The sequence below is a fragment of the Phyllobates terribilis genome, unplaced genomic scaffold (assembly GCF_046119375.1).
Source record: "Phyllobates terribilis strain yellow unplaced genomic scaffold, ASM4611937v1 Scaffold_13__5_contigs__length_258822181, whole genome shotgun sequence".
In the NCBI taxonomy this organism is placed as follows: domain Eukaryota; kingdom Metazoa; phylum Chordata; class Amphibia; order Anura; family Dendrobatidae; genus Phyllobates; species Phyllobates terribilis.
The window spans coordinates 96,482,102-96,502,721 of record NW_027362773.1 but is presented as its reverse complement, the minus strand read 5'-3'; the positions used below and the strand labels follow the sequence as shown (position 1 = coordinate 96,502,721).

At 42.7% G+C, this 20,620-nt stretch overlaps 1 protein-coding gene across 1 annotated transcript in view; it reads left to right on the top strand.

The window, feature by feature from the left end:
- Nucleotides 1-20,620, top strand: part of SLC6A5 (solute carrier family 6 member 5) — a 146,265-nt gene that overhangs the window by 22,823 nt on the left and 102,822 nt on the right. Inside the window, exons 5-6 of the mRNA XM_073658226.1 lie at nt 15,149-15,322; nt 19,055-19,196. Coding sequence (XP_073514327.1) covers nt 15,149-15,322; nt 19,055-19,196 — 316 coding nt within the window. The remainder of the gene's footprint in view (nt 1-15,148; nt 15,323-19,054; nt 19,197-20,620) is intronic.

The following is a 20,620-nucleotide window of genomic DNA, read 5'->3' as shown; positions in this document are numbered from 1 at the left end:
GGAGCAGTGAGACTATGGATTTTATACTGTGTGAGCAGTCAGACTATGGATTCTTTACTGTGGGAGCAGTGAGACTATGGATTCTTTACTGTGGGAGCAGTGAGACGATGGATTCTTTACTGTGGGAGCAGTGAGACTATGGATTCTTTACTGTGGGAGCAGCGAGGCTATGTATTCTGTACTGTGTGAGCAGCGAAACTATGGATTCTTTACTGTGTGAGCAGCGAGACTATGGATTCTTTACTGTGTGAGCAGCGAGACTATGGATTCTTTACTGTGGGAGCAGTGAGACTATGGATTCTTTACTGTGTGAGCAGAGAGACTATGGATTCTTTACTGTGGGAGCAGCGAGACTATGGATTCTTTACTGTGGAAGCAGTGAGACTATGGATTCTTTACTGTGTGAGCAGTGAGACTATGGATTCTTTACTGTGGGAGCAGTGAGACTATGGATTCTTTACTGTGGGAGCAGTGAGACTATGGATTCTTTACTGTGTGAGCAGTGAGACTATGGATTCTTTACTGTGTGAGCAGCGAGACTATGGATACTTTACTATGTGAGCAGTAAGACTATGGATACTTTACTATGTGAGCAGCGAGGCTATGGATTCTTTACTGTGTGAGCATTGAGACTATGGATTCTTTACTGTGTGAGCAGTGAGACTATGGATTTTTTACTGTGTGAGCAGTGAGACTATGGATTCTTTACTGTGTGAGCAGTGAGACTATGGATTCTTTACTGTATGAGCAGTGAGACTATGGATTCTTTACTGTGTGAGCAGTGAGACTATGGATTCTTTACTGTGTGAGCAGTGAGACTATGGATTCTTTACTGTGTGAGCAGCGAGACTATGGATTCTTTACTGTGTGAGCAGCGAGACTATGGATACTTTACTATGTGAGCAGTGAGACTATGGATTCTTTACTGTGTGAGCAGCGAGGCTATGGATTCTTTACTGTGGAAACAGTGAGACTATGGATTCTTTACTGTGTGAGCAGTGAGACTATGGATTCTTTACTGTGGGAGCAGTGAGACTATGGATTCTTTACTGTGTGAGCAGCGAGACTATGGATACTTTACTATGTGAGCAGTGAGACTATGGATTCTTTACTGTGTGAGCAGCGAGGCTATGGATCCTTTACTATGTGAGCAGTGAGACTATGGATTCTTTACTGTGCGAGCAGCGAGGCTATGGATTCTTTACTGTGTGAGCAGTGAGACAATGGATTCTTTACTGTGTGAGCAGTGAGACTATGGATTCTTTACTGTGTGAGCAGCGAGACTATGGATTCTTTACTGGTTGAGTAGTGAGACTATGGATTCTTTACTGTGTGAGCAGCGAGGCTATGGATTCTTTACTATGTGAGCAGTGAGACTATGGATTCTTTACTGTGCGAGCAGCGAGGCTATGGATTCTTTACTGTGTGAGCGGTGAGACAATGGATTCTTTACTGTGTGAGCAGTGAGACTATGGATTCTTTACTGTGTGAGCAGTGAGACTATGGATTCTTTACTGTGTGAGCAGTGAGACTATGGATTCTTTACTGTGTGAGCAGTGAGACTATGGATTCTTTACTGTGTGAGCAGCGAGACTATGGATTCTTTACTGTGTGGGCAGTGAGACTATGGATTCTTTACTGTGTGAGCAGTGAGACTATGGATTCTTTACTGTGTGAGCAGTGAGACTATGGATTCTTTACTGTGTGAGCAGTGAGACTATGGATTCTTTACTGTGTGAGCAGTGAGACTATGGATTCTTTACTGTGTGAGCAGTGAGACTATGGATTCTGTACTGTGTGAGCAGTGAGACTATGGATTCTTTACTGTGTGAGCAGTGAGACTATGGATTCTTTACTGTGTGAGCAGTGAGACTATGGATTCTTTACTGTGTGAGTAGCGAGACTATGGATTCTGTACTGTGTGAGCAGCGAGACTATGGATTCTTTACTGTGTGAGCAGTGAGACTATGGATTCTTTACTGTGGGAGCAGCGAGACTATGGATTCTTTACTGTGGAAGCAGTGAGACTATGGATTCTTTACTGTGTGAGCAGTGAGACTATGGATTCTTTACTGTGGGAGCAGTGAGACTATGGATTCTTTACTGTGTGAGCAGTGAGACTATAGATTCTTTACTGTGTGAGCAGTGAGACTATGGATTCTTTACTGTGTGAGCAGTGAGACTATGGATTCTTTACTGTGGGAGCAGTGAGACTATGGATTCTTTACTGTGTGAGCAGCGAGACTATGGATACTTTACTATGTGAGCAGTGAGACTATGGATTCTTTACTGTGTGAGCAGCGAGGCTATGGATTCTTTACTGTGGAAACAGTGAGACTATGGATTCTTTACTGTGTGAGCAGTGAGACTATGGATTCTTTACTGTGGGAGCAGTGAGACTATGGATTCTTTACTGTGTGAGCAGCGAGACTATGGATACTTTACTATGTGAGCAGTGAGACTATGGATTCTTTACTGTGTGAGCAGCGAGGCTATGGATCCTTTACTATGTGAGCAGTGAGACTATGGATTCTTTACTGTGCGAGCAGCGAGGCTATGGATTCTTTACTGTGTGAGCAGTGAGACAATGGATTCTTTACTGTGTGAGCAGTGAGACAATGGATTCTTTACTGTGTGAGCAGTGAGACTATGGATTATTTACTGTGTGAGCAGCGAGGCTATGGATTCTTTACTATGTGAGCAGTGAGACTATGGATTCTTTACTGTGCGAGCAGCGAGGCTATGGATTCTTTACTGTGTGAGCAGTGAGACAATGGATTCTTTACTGTGTAAGCAGTGAGACTATGGATTCTTTACTGTGTGAGCAGTGAGACTATGGATTCTTTACTGTGTGAGCAGTGAGACTATGGATTCTTTACTGTGTGAGCAGTGAGACTATGGATTCTTTACTGTGTGAGCAGCGAGACTATGGATTCTTTACTGGGTGAGTAGTGAGACTATGGATTCTTTACTGTGCGAGCAGCGAGGCTATGGATTGTTTACTGTGTGAGCAGTGAGACAATGGATTCTTTACTGTGTGAGCAGTGAGACTATGGATTCTTTACTGTGTGAGCAGTGAGACTATGGATTCTTTACTGTGTGAGCAGTGAGACTATGGATTCTTTACTGTGTGAGCAGTGAGACTATGGATTCTTTACTGTGTGAGCAGTGAGACTATGGATTCTTTACTGTGTGAGCAGTGAGACTATGGATTCTTTACTGTGTGAGCAGTGAGACTATGGAATCTGTACTGTGTGAGCAGTGAGACTATGGATTCTTTACTGTGTGAGCAGTGAGACTACGGATTCTTTACTGTGTGAGCAGTGATACTATGGATTCTTTACTGTGTGAGTAGCGAGACTATGGATTCTGTACTGTGTGAGCAGCGAGACTATGGATTCTTTACTGTGGGAGCAGCGAGACTATGGATTCTTTACTGTGGAAGCAGTGAGACTATGGATTCTTTACTGTGTGAGTAGTGAGACTATGGATTCTTTACTGTGGGAGCAGTGAGACTATGGATTCTTTACTGTGTGAGCAGTGAGACTATAGATTCTTTACTGTGTGAGCAGTGAGACTATGGATTCTTTACTGTGTGAGCAGTGAGACTATGGATTCTTTACTGTGGGAGCAGTGAGACTATGGATTCTTTACTGTGTGAGCAGCGAGACTATGGATACTTTACTATGTGAGCAGTGAGACTATGGATTCTTTACTGTGTGAGCAGCGAGGCTATGGATTCTTTACTGTGGAAACAGTGAGACTATGGACTCTTTACTGTGTGAGCAGTGAGACTATGGATTCTTTACTGTGGGAGCAGTGAGACTATGGATTCATTACTGTGTGAGCAGCGAGACTATGGATACTTTACTATGTGAGCAGTGAGACTATGGATTCTTTACTGTGTGAGCAGCGAGGCTATGGATTCTTTACTATGTGAGCAGTGAGACTATGGATTCTTTACTGTGCGAGCAGCGAGGCTATGGATTCTTTACTGTGTGAGCAGTGAGACAATGGATTCTTTACTGTGTGAGCAGTGAGACAATGGATTCTTTACTGTGTGAGCAGTGAGACTATGGATTCTTTACTGTGTGAGCAGCGAGACTATGGATTCTTTACTGTGGGAGCAGCGAGACTATGGTTTCTTTACTGTGTGAGCAGTGAGGCTATGGATTCTTTACTGTGTGAGCAGTGAGACAATGGATTCTTTACTGTGTGAGCAGTGAGACAATGGATTCTTTACTGTGTGAGCAGCGAGACTATGGATTCTTTACTGTGTGAGCAGCGAGACTATGGATTCTTTACTGTGGGAGCAGCGAGACTATGGATTCTTTACTGTTGGAGCAGTGAGACTATGGATTCTTTACTGTGTGAGCAGTCAGACTATGGATTCTTTACTGTGTGAGCAGCGAGACTATGGATACTTTACTATGTGAGCAGTGAGACTATGGATACTTTACTATGTGAGCAGCGAGGCTATGGATTATTTACTGTGTGAGCAGTGAGACTATGGATTTTTTACTGTGTGAGCAGTGAGACTATGGATATTTTACTGTGTGAGCAGTGAGACTATGGATTCTTTACTGTGTGAGCAGTCAGACTATGGATTCTTTACTGTGTGAGCAGCGAGACTATGGATATTTTACTATGTGAGCAGTGAGACTATGGATACTTTACTATGTGAGCAGCGAGGCTATGGATTCTTTACTGTGTGAGCAGTGAGACTATGGATTTTTTACTGTGTGAGCAGTGAGACTATGGATTCTTTACTGTGTGAGCAGTGAGACTATGAATTCTGTACTGTGTGAGCAGTGAGACTATGGATTCTTTACTGTGTGAGCAGCGAGGCTATGTATTTTTTACTGTGTGAGCAGTGAGACTATGGATTCTTTACTGTGTGAGCAGTGAGACTATGGATTCTTTACTGTGTGAGCAGTGAGACTATGGATTCTTTACTGTGTGAGCAGCGAGCCTATGGATTCTTTACTGTGTGAGCAGTGAGACTATGGATTCTTTACTGTGTGAGCAGTGAGACTATGGATTCTTTACTGTGTGAGCAGTGAGACTATGGATTCTTTACTGTGTGAGCAGCGAGACTATGGATTCTTTACTGTGTGAGCAGCGAGACTATGGATTCTTTACTGTGGGAGCAGCGAGACTATGGTTTCTTTACTGTGGAAGCAGTGAGACTATGGATTCTTTACTGTGTGAGCAGTGAGACTATGGATTCTTTACTGTGGGAGCAGTGAGACTATGGATTCTTTACTGTGGGAGCAGTGAGACTATGGATTCTTTACTGTGTGAGCAGTGAGACTATGGATTCTTTACTGTGGGAGCAGTGAGACTATGGATTCTTTACTGTGTGAGCAGTGAGACTATGGATTCTTTACTGTGGGAGCAGTGAGACTATGGATTCTTTACTGTGTGAGCAGCGAGACTATGGATACTTTACTATGTGAGCAGTGAGACTATGGATTCTTTACTGTGTGAGCAGCGAGGCTATGGATTCTTTACTATGTGAGCAGTGAGACTATGGATTCTTTACTGTGCGAGCAGCGAGGCTATGGATTCTTTACTGTGTGAGCAGTGAGACAATGTATTCTTTATTGTGTGAGCAGTGAGACTATGGATTCTTTACTGTGTGAGCAGTGAGACTATGGATTCTTTACTGTGTGAGCAGTGAGACTATGGATTCTTTACTGTGTGAGCAGTGAGACTATGGATTCTTTACTGTGCGAGCAGCGAGGCTATGGATTCTTTACTGTGTGAGCAGTGAGACAATGGATTCTTTACTGTGTGAGCAGTGAGACTATGGATTCTTTACTGTGTGAGCAGTGAGACTATGGATTCTTTACTGTGTGAGCAGTGAGACTATGGATTCTTTACTGTGTGAGCAGCGAGACTATGGATTCTTTACTGTGTGAGCAGTGAGACTATGGATTCTTTACTGTGTGAGCAGTGAGACTATGGATTCTTTACTGTGGGAGCAGTGAGACTATGGATTCTTTACTGTGTGAGCAGTGAGACTATGGATTCTTTACTGTGTGAGCAGTGAGACTATGGATTCTTTACTGTGTGAGCAGTGAGACTATGGATTCTTTACTGTGTGAGCAGTGAGACTATGGATTCTGTACTGTGTGAGCAGTGAGACTATGGATTCTTTACTGTGTGAGCAGTGAGACTATGGATTCTTTACTGTGTGAGCAGTGAGACTATGGATTCTTTACTGTGTGAGTAGCGAGACTATGGATTCTGTACTGTGTGAGCAGCGAGACTATGGATTCTTTACTGTGTGAGCAGTGAGACTATGGATTCTTTACTGTGGGAGCAGCGAGACTATGGATTCTTTACTGTGGAAGCAGTGAGACTATGGATTCTTTACTGTGTGAGCAGTGAGACTATGGATTCTTTACTGTGGGAGCAGTGAGACTATGGATTCTTTACTGTGTGAGCAGTGAGACTATAGATTCTTTACTGTGTGAGCAGTGAGACTATGGATTCTTTACTGTGTGAGCAGTGAGACTATGGATTCTTTACTGTGGGAGCAGTGAGACTATGGATTCTTTACTGTGTGAGCAGCGAGACTATGGATACTTTACTATGTGAGCAGTGAGACTATGGATTCTTTACTGTGTGAGCAGCGAGGCTATGGATTCTTTACTGTGGAAACAGTGAGACTATGGATTCTTTACTGTGTGAGCAGTGAGACTATGGATTCTTTACTGTGGGAGCAGTGAGACTATGGATTCTTTACTGTGTGAGCAGCGAGACTATGGATACTTTACTATGTGAGCAGTGAGACTATGGATTCTTTACTGTGTGAGCAGCGAGACTATGGATACTTTACTATGTGAGCAGTGAGACTATGGATTCTTTACTGTGTGAGCAGCGAGGCTATGGATTCTTTACTGTGGAAACAGTGAGACTATGTATTCTTTACTGTGTGAGCAGTGAGACTATGGATTCTTTACTGTGGGAGCAATGAGACTATGGATTCTTTACTGTGTGAGCAGCGAGACTATGGATACTTTACTATGTGAGCAGTGAGACTATGGATTCTTTACTGTGTGAGCAGCGAGGCTATGGATTCTTTACTATGTGAGCAGTGAGACTATGGATTCTTTACTGTGCGAGCAGCGAGGCTATGGATTCTTTACTGTGTGAGCAGTGAGACAATGGATTCTTTACTGTGTGAGCAGTGAGACAATGGATTCTTTACTGTGTGAGCAGTGAGACTATGGATTCTTTACTGTGTGAGCAGCGAGACTATGGATTCTTTACTGTGGGAGCAGCGAGACTATGGATTCTTTACTGTGTGAGCAGTGAGGCTATGGATTCTTTACTGTGTGAGCAGTGAGACAATGGATTCTTTACTGTGTGAGCAGTGAGACAATGGATTCTTTACTGTGTGAGCAGCGAGACTATGGATTCTTTACTGTGTGAGCAGCGAGACTATGGATTCTTTACTGTGGGAGCAGCGAGACTATGGATTCTTTACTGTTGGAGCAGTGAGACTATGGATTCTTTACTGTGTGAGCAGTTAGACTATGGATTCTTTACTGTGTGAGCAGCGAGACTATGGATACTTTACTATGTGAGCAGTGAGACTATGGAAACTTTACTATGTGAGCAGCGAGGCTCTGGATTCTTTACTGTGTGAGCAGTGAGACTATGGATTCTTTACTGTGTGAGCAGCGAGACTATGGATACTTTACTATGTGAGCAGTGAGACTATGGATTCTTTACTGTGTGAGCAGCGAGGCTATGGATTCTTTACTATGTGAGCAGTGAGACTATGGATTCTTTACTGTGCGAGCAGCGAGGCTATGGATTCTTTACTGTGTGAGCAGTGAGACAATGGATTCTTTACTGTGTGAGCAGTGAGACAATGGATTCTTTACTGTGTGAGCAGTGAGACTATGGATTCTTTACTGTGTGAGCAGCGAGACTATGGATTCTTTACTGTGGGAGCAGCGAGACTATGGATTCTTTACTGTGTGAGCAGTGAGGCTATGGATTCTTTACTGTGTGAGCAGTGAGACAATGGATTCTTTACTGTGTGAGCAGTGAGACAATGGATTCTTTACTGTGTGAGCAGCGAGACTATGGATTCTTTACTGTGTGAGCAGCGAGACTATGGATTCTTTACTGTGGGAGCAGCGAGACTATGGATTCTTTACTGTTGGAGCAGTGAGACTATGGATTCTTTACTGTGTGAGCAGTCAGACTATGGATTCTTTACTGTGTGAGCAGCGAGACTATGGATACTTTACTATGTGAGCAGTGAGACTATGGATACTTTACTATGTGAGCAGCGAGGCTATGGATTCTTTACTGTGTGAGCAGTGAGACTATGGATTTTTTACTGTGTGAGCAGTGAGACTATGGATATTTTACTGTGTGAGCAGTGAGACTATGGATTCTTTACTGTGTGAGCAGTCAGACTATGGATTCTTTACTGTGTGAGCAGCGAGACTATGGATACTTTACTATGTGAGCAGTGAGACTATGGATACTTTACTATGTGAGCAGCGAGGCTATGGATTCTTTACTGTGTGAGCAGTGAGACTATGGATTTTTTACTGTGTGAGCAGTGAGACTATGGATTCTTTACTGTGTGAGCAGTGAGACTATGAATTCTGTACTGTGTGAGCAGTGAGACTATGGATTCTTTACTGTGTGAGCAGCGAGGCTATGTATTTTTTACTGTGTGAGCAGTGAGACTATGGATTCTTTACTGTGTGAGCAGTGAGACTATGGATTCTTTACTGTGTGAGCAGCGAGCCTATGGATTCTTTACTGTGTGAGCAGTGAGACTATGGATTCTTTACTGTGTGAGCAGTGAGACTATGGATTCTTTACTGTGTGAGCAGTGAGACTATGGATTCTTTACTGTGTGAGCAGCGAGACTATGGATTCTTTACTGTGTGAGCAGCGAGACTATGGATTCTTTACTGTGGGAGCAGCGAGACTATGGATTCTTTACTGTGGAAGCAGTGAGACTATGGATTCTTTACTGTGTGAGCAGTGAGACTATGGATTCTTTACTGTGGGAGCAGTGAGACTATGGATTCTTTACTGTGGGAGCAGTGAGACTATGGATTCTTTACTGTGTGAGCAGTGAGACTATGGATTCTTTACTGTGGGAGCAGTGAGACTATGGATTCTTTACTGTGTGAGCAGTGAGACTATGGATTCTTTACTGTGGGAGCAGTGAGACTATGGATTCTTTACTGTGTGAGCAGCGAGACTATGGATACTTTACTATGTGAGCAGTGAGACTATGGATTCTTTACTGTGTGAGCAGCGAGGCTATGGATTCTTTACTATGTGAGCAGTGAGACTATGGATTCTTTACTGTGCGAGCAGCGAGGCTATGGATTCTTTACTGTGTGAGCAGTGAGACAATGGATTCTTTACTGTGTGAGCAGTGTGACTATGGATTCTTTACTGTGTGAGTAGTGAGACTATGGATTCTTTACTGTGTGAGCAGTGAGACTATGGATTCTTTACTGTGTGAGCAGTGAGACCATGGATTCTTTACTGTGCGAGCAGCGAGGCTATGGATTCTTTACTGTGTGAGCAGTGAGACAATGGATTCTTTACTGTGTGAGCAGTGAGACTATGGATTCTTTACTGTGTGAGCAGTGAGACTATGGATTCTTTACTGTGTGAGCAGTGAGACTATGGATTCTTTACTGTGTGAGCAGCGAGACTATGGATTCTTTACTGTGTGGGCAGTGAGACTATGGATTCTTTACTGTGTGAGCAGTGAGACTATGGATTCTTTACTGTGGGAGCAGTGAGACTATGGATTCTTTACTGTGTGAGCAGTGAGACTATGGATTCTTTACTGTGTGAGCAGTGAGACTATGGATTCTTTACTGTGTGAGCAGTGAGACTATGGATTCTTTACTGTGTGAGCAGTGAGACTATGGATTCTGTACTGTGTGAGCAGTGAGACTATGGATTCTTTACTGTGTGAGCAGTGAGACTATGGATTCTTTACTGTGTGAGCAGTGAGACTATGGATTCTTTACTGTGTGAGTAGCGAGACTATGGATTCTGTACTGTGTGAGCAGCGAGACTATGGATTCTTTACTGTGTGAGCAGTGAGACTATGGATTCTTTACTGTGGGAGCAGCGAGACTATGGATTCTTTACTGTGGAAGCAGTGAGACTATGGATTCTTTACTGTGTGAGCAGTGAGACTATGGATTCTTTACTGTGGGAGCAGTGAGACTATGGATTCTTTACTGTGTGAGCAGTGAAACTATAGATTCTTTACTGTGTGAGCAGTGAGACTATGGATTCTTTACTGTGTGAGCAGTGAGACTATGGATTCTTTACTGTGGGAGCAGTGAGACTATGGATTCTTTACTGTGTGAGCAGTGAGACTATGGATTCTTTACTGTGTGAGCAGTGAGACTATGGATTCTTTACTGTGTGAGTAGCGAGACTATGGATTCTGTACTGTGTGAGCAGCGAGACTATGGATTCTTTACTGTGTGAGCAGTGAGACTATGGATTCTTTACTGTGGGAGCAGCGAGACTATGGATTCTTTACTGTGGAAGCAGTGAGACTATGGATTCTTTACTGTGTGAGCAGTGAGACTATAGATTCTTTACTGTGGGAGCAGTGAGACTATGGATTCTTTACTGTGTGAGCAGTGAGACTATAGATTCTTTACTGTGTGAGCAGTGAGACTATGGATTCTTTACTGTGTGAGCAGTGAGACTATGGATTCTTTACTGTGGGAGCAGTGAGACTATGGATTCTTTACTGTGGGAGCAGAGAGACTATGGATACTTTACTATGTGAGCAGTGAGACTATGGATTCTTTACTGTGTGAGCAGCGAGGCTATGGATTCTTTACTGTGGAAACAGTGAGACTATGGATTCTTTACTGTGTGAGCAGTGAGACTATGGATTCTTTACTGTGGGAGCAGTGAGACTATGGATTCTTTACTGTGTGAGCAGCGAGACTATGGATACTTTACTATGTGAGCAGTGAGACTATGGATTCTTTACTGTGTGAGCAGCGAGGCTATGGATCCTTTACCATGTGAGCAGTGAGACTATGGATTCTTTACTGTGCGAGCAGCGAGGCTATGGATTCTTTACTGTGTGAGCAGTGAGACAATGTATTCTTTACTGTGTGAGCAGTGAGACAATGGATTCTTTACTGTGTGAGCAGTGAGACTATGGATTATTTACTGTGTGAGCAGCGAGGCTATGGATTCTTTACTATGTGAGCAGTGAGACTATGGATTCTTTACTGTGCGAGCAGCGAGGCTATGGATTCTTTACTGTGTGAGCAGTGAGACAATGGATTCTTTACTGTGTGAGCAGTGAGACTATGGATTCTTTACTGTGTGAGCAGTGAGACTATGGATTCTTTACTGTGTGAGCAGTGAGACTATGGATTCTTTACTGTGTGAGCAGTGAGACTATGGATTCTTTACTGTGTGAGCAGCGAGACTATGGATTCTTTACTGGGTGAGTAGTGAGACTATGGATTCTTTACTGTGTGAGCAGCGAGGCTATGGATTCTTTACTATGTGAGCAGTGAGACTATGGATTCTTTACTGTGCGAGCAGCGAGGCTATGGATTCTTTACTGTGTGAGCAGTGAGACAATGGATTCTTTACTGTGTGAGCAGTGAGACTATGGATTCTTTACTGTGTGAGCAGTGAGACTATGGATTCTTTACTGTGTGAGCAGTGAGACTATGGATTCTTTACTGTGTGAGCAGCGAGACTATGGATTCTTTACTGTGTGGGCAGTGAGACTATGGATTCTTTACTGTGTGAGCAGTGAGACTATGGATTCTTTACTGTGTGAGCAGTGAGACTATGGATTCTTTACTGTGTGAGCAGTGAGACTATGGATTCTTTACTGTGTGAGCAGTGAGACTATGGATTCTTTACTGTGTGAGCAGTGAGACTATGGATTCTTTACTGTGTGAGCAGTGAGACTATGGATTCTGTACTGTGTGAGCAGTGAGACTATGGATTCTTTACTGTGTGAGCAGTGAGACTATGGATTCTTTACTGTGTGAGCAGTGAGACTATGGATTCTTTACTGTGTGAGTAGCGAGACTATGGATTCTGTACTGTGTGAGCAGCGAGACTATGGATTCTTTACTGTGGGAGCAGCGAGACTATGGATTCTTTACTGTGGAAGCAGTGAGACTATGGATTCTTTACTGTGTGAGCAGTGAGACTATGGATTCTTTACTGTGGGAGCAGTGAGACTATGGATTCTTTACTGTGTGAGCAGTGAGACTATAGATTCTTTACTGTGTGAGCAGTGAGACTATGGATTCTTTACTGTGTGAGCAGTGAGACTATGGATTCTTTACTGTGGGAGCAGTGAGACTATGGATTCTTTACTGTGTGAGCAGCGAGACTATGGATACTTTACTATGTGAGCAGTGAGACTATGGATTCTTTACTGTGTGAGCAGCGAGGCTATGGATTCTTTACTGTGGAAACAGTGAGACTATGGATTCTGTACTGTGGGAGCAGTGAGACTATGGATTCTTTACTGTGTGAGCAGTGAGACTATGGATTCTGTACTGTAAGAGCAGTGAGACTATGGATTCTTTACTGTGTGAGTAGCGAGACTATGGATTCTGTACTGTGTGAGCAGTGAGACTATGGATTCTTTACTGTGTGAGCAGTGAGACTATGGATTCTTTACTGTGTGAGCAGTGAGACTATGGATTCTTTACTGTGTGAGCAGTGAGACTATGGATTCTTTACTGTGTGAGCAGTGAGACTATGGATTCTTTACTGTGTGAGCAGCGAGACTATGGATTCTTTACTGGGTGAGTAGTGAGACTATGGATTCTTTACTGTGTGAGCAGCGAGGCTATGGATTCTTTACTATGTGAGCAGTGAGACTATGGATTCTTTACTGTGCGAGCAGCGAGGCTATGGATTCTTTACTGTGTGAGCAGCGAGACAATGGATTCTTTACTGTGTGAGCAGTGAGACAATGGATTCTTTATTGTGTGAGCAGTGAGACTATGGATTCTTTACTGTGTGAGCAGTGAGACTATGGATTCTTTACTGTGTGAGCAGTGAGACTATGGATTCTTTACTGTGTGAGCAGCGAGACTATGGATTCTTTACTGTGTGGGCAGTGAGACTATGGATTCTTTACTGTGTGAGCAGTGAGACTATGGATTCTTTACTGTGTGAGCAGTGAGACTATGGATTCTTTACTGTGTGAGCAGTGAGACTATGGATTCTTTACTGTGTGAGCAGTGAGACTATGGATTCTTTACTGTGTGAGCAGTGAGACTATGGATTCTTTACTGTGTGAGCAGTGAGACTATGGATTCTGTACTGTGTGAGCAGTGAGACTATGGATTCTTTACTGTGTGAGCAGTGAGACTATGGATTCTTTACTGTGTGAGCAGTGAGACTATGGATTCTTTACTGTGTGAGTAGCGAGACTATGGATTCTGTACTGTGTGAGCAGCGAGACTATGGATTCTTTACTGTGGGAGCAGCGAGACTATGGATTCTTTACTGTGGAAGCAGTGAGACTATGGATTCTTTACTGTGTGAGCAGTGAGACTATGGATTCTTTACTGTGGGAGCAGTGAGACTATGGATTCTTTACTGTGTGAGCAGTGAGACTATAGATTCTTTACTGTGTGAGCAGTGAGACTATGGATTCTTTACTGTGTGAGCAGTGAGACTATGGATTCTTTACTGTGGGAGCAGTGAGACTATGGATTCTTTACTGTGTGAGCAGCGAGACTATGGATACTTTACTATGTGAGCAGTGAGACTATGGATTCTTTACTGTGTGAGCAGCGAGGCTATGGATTCTTTACTGTGGAAACAGTGAGACTATGGATTCTGTACTGTGGGAGCAGTGAGACTATGGATTCTTTACTGTGTGAGCAGTGAGACTATGGATTCTGTACTGTAAGAGCAGTGAGACTATGGATTCTTTACTGTGTGAGTAGCGAGACTATGGATTCTGTACTGTGTGAGCAGTGAGACTATGGATTCTTTACTGTGTGAGCAGTGAGACTATGGATTCTTTACTGTGTGAGCAGTGAGACTATGGATTCTTTACTGTGTGAGCAGTGAGACTATGGATTCTTTACTGTGTGAGTAGCGAGACTATGGATTCTTTACTGTGTGAGCAGCGAGACTATGGATTCTTTACTGTGTGAGTAGCGAGACTATGGATTCTGTACTGTGTGAGCAGTGAGACTATGAAACTCTCAGCCACATGATGTTTTTATGGTTGTTTTAGTAAAAAAAAAAGTTAAAGGAGGGCTTGGATACTTTTTTTGAAAAATATGTTACAGATCATGAGTCCTAAATTTTGGAGATTTAATGTTGATCCAGACAAATAGTCTTATTGCTATATGTGAAGTCAGAAAGGAATTTTTCCCCTATTATGAAGCATATGTTTTTTTTTCTTCCTCTGGATCAAGATGTTAGGTTATAGGTTGAGCTTGATGGTCTTGGATCTTCTTTCAACCTTAAAACAATAAACTATTACAGTATTTGTATGGCAATGGTTCAGGATCTGTGCCCGCTCTTCCCGACCATGAAAGTCTAGATTATCGTTAAATCTGATTACAGCTGTTTAATCCCTATCAGAGCCCCCATAACTTGAGATTTAAGAAAGACCCCATGTTTCCTGCAAATCTAGGAGGTAAATATATAAAAACAATGGGGGAGATATTTTAAGACTGCCGAGCGGCAAAGAAAGTTTAAAAAGTTGCAAACCATGTTGTATATATGGCGCGTGCCATAATTTGTGATTTTTTTTATGCCATTTGCTGGTAGTAGGGCAATGATACATGTCCCTCACTATGGTTTATTACCCCTTTAAATTGCCGTCCGGATGCAGTTTTGAGTCTTTCTTTGCTGTCAGCAACGTTCATTATATCATGAAATGTTCACGTCGTTAATATTCTGTTGGTTATAGGATTCTATTACCAGTTTACGATGCTGCAAATCGTCCCGTCCTCCTGCGCAATGTGCGATTAACCAAATAATTACAAATAATTAAAACAATAAATATGTTTTATTTGTTTTGATTCTTTTCACATTTTAATGAGAAATGTTCAGAAGTTGTATAACGGCCGCGTCTCCCCCCTCTCCCCAGGCTGCGGGATCGCGATGCTGATTATTTCTGTGCTGATCGCCATATACTACAACATCATCATGTGCTATACCCTCTTCTATCTCTTCGCCTCATTCGTGTCTGTGTTACCCTGGGCGTCATGTGAAAATCCGTGGAACACGCCAGACTGTAAAGATAAAAACAGATTGTTACTGGGTAAGTTGGGAACAAGAATACTCCTGATATATTAATTTATGTGAGTATAATACATTTATTCCACTAATAGGGATAGGAAGAGCTCGCTGAACTCTCATTCCTTAAAGGGGATTCTGTGCTTAGAATAAATACCTAAAAATAACCTATACATGTCTAAATGCTGATGCCACCACCGCTCAGAAGTTATTACTGTTTTATTACCTTGCTCAGCTCTGTGCTGCACCTTGGTTTTAATGCTGCCCGGGCTTCCTGTTTCCAGGATTATCAATGTTAAGGACTACACTCAGTCATGGGATTGCTCTCTCCTCTGGCAGACATTTACCTTATTTATAACAGGTCCCTGTATTACAAGTGTAAAATAGTGCTGTAATTACTCCCTGCCTTCACACACAACACAGATCTGCTATAGAGAGACTCTGCTGTTCTGTTGCGCTGTTCATTGACTCTGCCCAGTCTTGTTCCAAGCATGTGAAACACAATCCTTCCGAAGACAATACTGTATGTGGCCCAGAATGCAACACACAATCCTTCCAGGGACAGTATGGTAAAACCCAAAACAAGCGAAGTGAACATATACCCTGCTATAAGTAAATAAGTAAAAGCAATAGTGCATATAAATTACATTGGGTACTTAGTAAACAACGTCAAGTTGTACCCAAATTTGGGATTGTACCCAAATTTTCATTTTTTTTTTAGTTCAGGGACAATATGTTGTCCAGCATGTGAAACACAATCATCCCAGGGACAACATGTTGCTCAGCATGTGAAACACAATCCTTCCAGGGACAATATGTTGCCCAACATGTGAAACACAATCCTTCTAGGGACAATATGTTGTCCAGCATGTGAAACACAATCCTTTAAGGGACAATATCTTGCCAACACTTGAAACACAATCTTTCCAAGGAAAATATGTTGCCCAGCTTGTGAAATATAGTCATTAAAGGGACAATATGTTGCACAACAGGTGAAACACAATAATTCTAGGGACAATATGTTGCCCCACTTGTGAAACACAATCCTTCCAGGGACAATATGTTACACAACATGTGAAACACAATCATCCCAGGGACAATATGTTGCCCAACATGTGAAACACAATCCTTCCAGGGACAATATGTTGCCCAGCATGTGAAACACAATCCTTCCAGGGACAATATGTTGCCCAACATGTAAAATACAATCCTTCTAGGGACAATATGTTGCCTAGCACTTGAAACACAATCTTTCCAAGGAAAATATGTTGCCCTGCTTGTGAAACACAATAATTCCAGGACTAATATGTTGCCCAGCATGTGAAACACAATAATTCCAGGGACAATATGTTGTTCAGTATGTGAAACATAATCCATCCTGACACAAGGAGGTATTGGGAGAGCCAGGGATCAGTCAAAATAAGAGGCATGTGATATGTGAATTCTGTTCATCAGGGAGTGATAAGAGGACCTATAACCACATGCTCACAGCAAGATAAACATTATCTTCAAACACTACTGTATATTAGTCAGTGACTAATCTTGCTACATTTTCTCACATTTTTAAAAATATCAGTAAACACCTTTAAGTTCAAGTGGATCTGTATAAATCTTCATGCAATGAGCTCCCTCCAGTGGTGGCTGCAGGAAAACAAGATTTTTCTCTGTATCACAAAAAGCTCAGGGCATTAAAGAGTTATATTATTAAATGGATAAGAATATTTTCTTTTTACTATAAAAAAAATCTATCTATCTATGTATCGACTGTGGAATAGCTATAGGAGGTGGGGGTGCTTAGGTAGCTAGTGGATCTGAGTCCTGGTACCTCATGGAGCCCAAAGACTTCTTTACTACCTAAGAACGCATTAGTATCAGAACTGGCACATGCTACTTGGGGGCCTTGTTACAGATCTAGAATTGGGGTCAAAAAAGTTGAATTTACGCTTTTATGTGCAGATTATAGTAACATGCTAGAACAAGGCTTTTTAGGTAAAAGTTATATTGATCAATAGGGGCAAATAAGTTTTACCTATTTTCTGGTCTGGACACAGAATTTGCACAAAGAATGGGATCATTCCTGTAGCTGCCGCAGAATGGAGATATAGTAGCACTCATGCGCCCTCCGGTGACCAGTCCGTGTAATAAATACTCTTAGTGGTTGGTTTATATCAGTGTGTTTCTCAGGACATGGATGGATATTTGCAGGTGATTGTACAAAAGGAAACATTTTCTCATATTAAGTGATTCTCATAGTTTAACCTTGCACATTTCTTGAGATAGAACACACAATGTGAGTCATATAGTTAGTTATATGCAATGAGGTACAGACTGTGTTGGCGCCTGTCATATATTTATAAATAAAAAGTCAATATTGTAAAATATAAAGAGACAAATGAGTAAATATTTGCTCCTTATGAGGCCTCATCTCATCAGAGAAAGCAAAGCTGCAGTGCAAAGCATGAGAAGACAGAACAGCAATTGGAGCCTCTGACAAAACCAGAGGTGGATTTCAGATTACCTAAAATTCCACGGGACACTGGAGCTAATCTGGAGTCACGGAGCATAGCTGTGCGCTAATGGAGCAATAAAAATGGAAGCATGTTTGCACCACCTTGGGCTAGTGATCGATATATTGGATCTATACAGTGGCATGTAAAAGTTTGGGCACCCCTGGCTAGTGATCGATATATTGGATCTATACAGTGGCATGTAAAAGTTTGGGCACCCCTGGCTAGTGATCGATATATTGCATCTATACAGTGTCATGTAAAAGTTTGGTCACCTCTGGCTAGTGATCGATATATTGGATCTATACAGTGGCATGTAAAAGTTTGGGCACCCCTGGCTAGTGATTGATATATTGCATCTATACAATGGCACTTAAAAGTTTGGGTACCCCTGGCTAGTGATCGATATATTGGATCTATACAGTGGCATGTAAAAGTTTGGGCACCCCTGGCTAGTGATTGATATATTGGATCTATACAATGGAATGTAAAAGTTTGGGCACCCCTGGCTAGTGATCGATATATTGGATCTATACAGTGGCATGTAAAAGTTTGGGCACCCCTGGCTAGTGATTGATATATTGGATCTATACAGTGGCATGTAAAAGTTTGGGCACCGCTGGCTAGTGATTGATATATTGGATCTATACAATGGAATGTAAAAGTTTGGGCACCCCTGGCTAGTGATCGATATATTGGATCTATACAGTGGCATGTAAAAGTTTGGGCACCCCTGGCTAGTGATTGATATATTGGATCTATACAATGGAATGTAAAAGTTTGGGCACCCCTGGCTAGTGATCGATATATTGGATCTATACAGTGGCATGTAAAAGTTTGGGCACCCCTGGCTAGTGATTGATATATTGCATCTATACAGTGGCATGTAAAAGTTTGGGCACCCCTGGCTAGTGATTGATATATTGGATCTATACAATGGAATGTAAAAGTTTGGGCACCCCTGGCTAGTGATTGATATATTGCATCTATACAGTGGCATGTAAAAGTTTGGGCACCCCTGGCTAGTGATTGATATATTGGATCTATACAATGGAATGTAAAAGTTTGGGCACCCCTGGCTAGTGATCGATATATTGCATCTATAGTATAATCATAACCCCACTGATTGGATCAGCCCTGCAAAATGCCCTGATTCTTGGCTATTTGGGGCGACAACTCTGCAGTCTCTGTCCGCGCCCACCAGGTACTATTCCTCATCCCGTGTCTCACCATATCTCATGTCTCCTCAGATTCCTGTCTCATTGGGGACCAACCAAAAATTCAAATCAAGAACAGCACGTTCTGTATGACCGCCTATCCAAACTTGACAATGGTGAACTATACCAGTCACGCCAACAAGACCTTTGTCAGCGGAAGTGAGGAATACTTCAAGTAAGACTTGGTTTTTGTCTCTCACAGGTTTGACAGTGGGAAGCGACTCGTAATATGCTTATAATTTACAAGGCAGGGGGTAATAGTGATCAGACATACAATTCTGTATCTTGTAATACATCTGCACTAACTTTTTGCTGTTTTAACTTATTTTAATTATGGAAACCATCAGCAAGTAGGTTCACTGTTAGTTTTTTTTCATCTGGAGCAAAGATTCAGTTCAGCATTTATTCTATCGCAGATAAAATACAAATTGGCAAGCTTTTTTATATAAACTAGCAGAGTAACAGTATCTTCTCGGGATAGAATCAGTACAATAGTCCCTATAACATAGTATTTCCTGCCATTGCATTTCCAATATAATAGTTTTCATCGCTCTCCTCCACCTAGGAGGAAACATCTATGCACTGAAAGTACTAAATAGCAGATCCATCAACAACAACTTGCTGATGGTTTCCATGCAGAACCAGAAACTTTAGTTTTGAAAAAAAAAATATTGCAGCATTGTCGGAGTTTATATTTATTCATTATTCCGAGGGTAATTGTATGTGTTACTCCATATACTTACGGGCAGTAGAAAATATTGCAGAGAAAATAAACTAACACATAGTTGCAGGATAAGAATAATACACTAAGCATATATGTTACCTATAACCACTAGAACACATAGCTCTGCATTAGAGCTGCATATGACGCGCCCCCTGGGCCGCGTGGGGAACCCGGAACCGGGCCCTTTTTGTGGACGCTAGGGGTTGTAGTCACCGTGGCGGCGACCCGGTTCCGTGGCTCAGGGTGGTCAAACCAGTGGCAGTCTTTATAGGGTTTTTGTGGTTTAATGTCCGACTACGCCACCCGTGGATTGCGGTCAGTGCGAACTGCCGCTGCAAGGCAGACCGCTGGGGCTGATGGTGTATGCAGCTGAGGTCGTGTAACTCCCCACGGGAGGAGTGCAGCCCCAGGGCAGTGTAGTAGATGGTGGGGGTGATGGTGCGGGCGTTCCAGCACTAGTAGTGCTGTATGCGGTGAGAAAGCACAGAGACAAGGTATTGCAGTTCAAGTTCTTTACTCACAGTTCTCATCCAGGTCACTTATGTGCAGGTAGGACCGCCCGAGCCGCACCAGGGGGCTCGATCAACCCCCAGGCAATTCAGGAGTGTGGCACAGGACTCCCTTCTATCCTTTCGTCAGCCGTGCCCCACCAGTGACACTACTTCTGTCCAGCTGCCTCAGGTCTTCTCTTGGGAGGCTGGGTGTCCACTTCCCTGACCCTATGTGGTGTGCCTTTCTAGTAGGTGTAGTGAGGGGTCGCACCAGTAAATGGTCACGACCGCCGGTCCTTGGCTGAGGATTAGTGGCCTCCACCAACTTGGGATCCGGTACCCTGTTCTGCCAACCCGTCACCCGCAATCTCCTTGGTCCTTAGG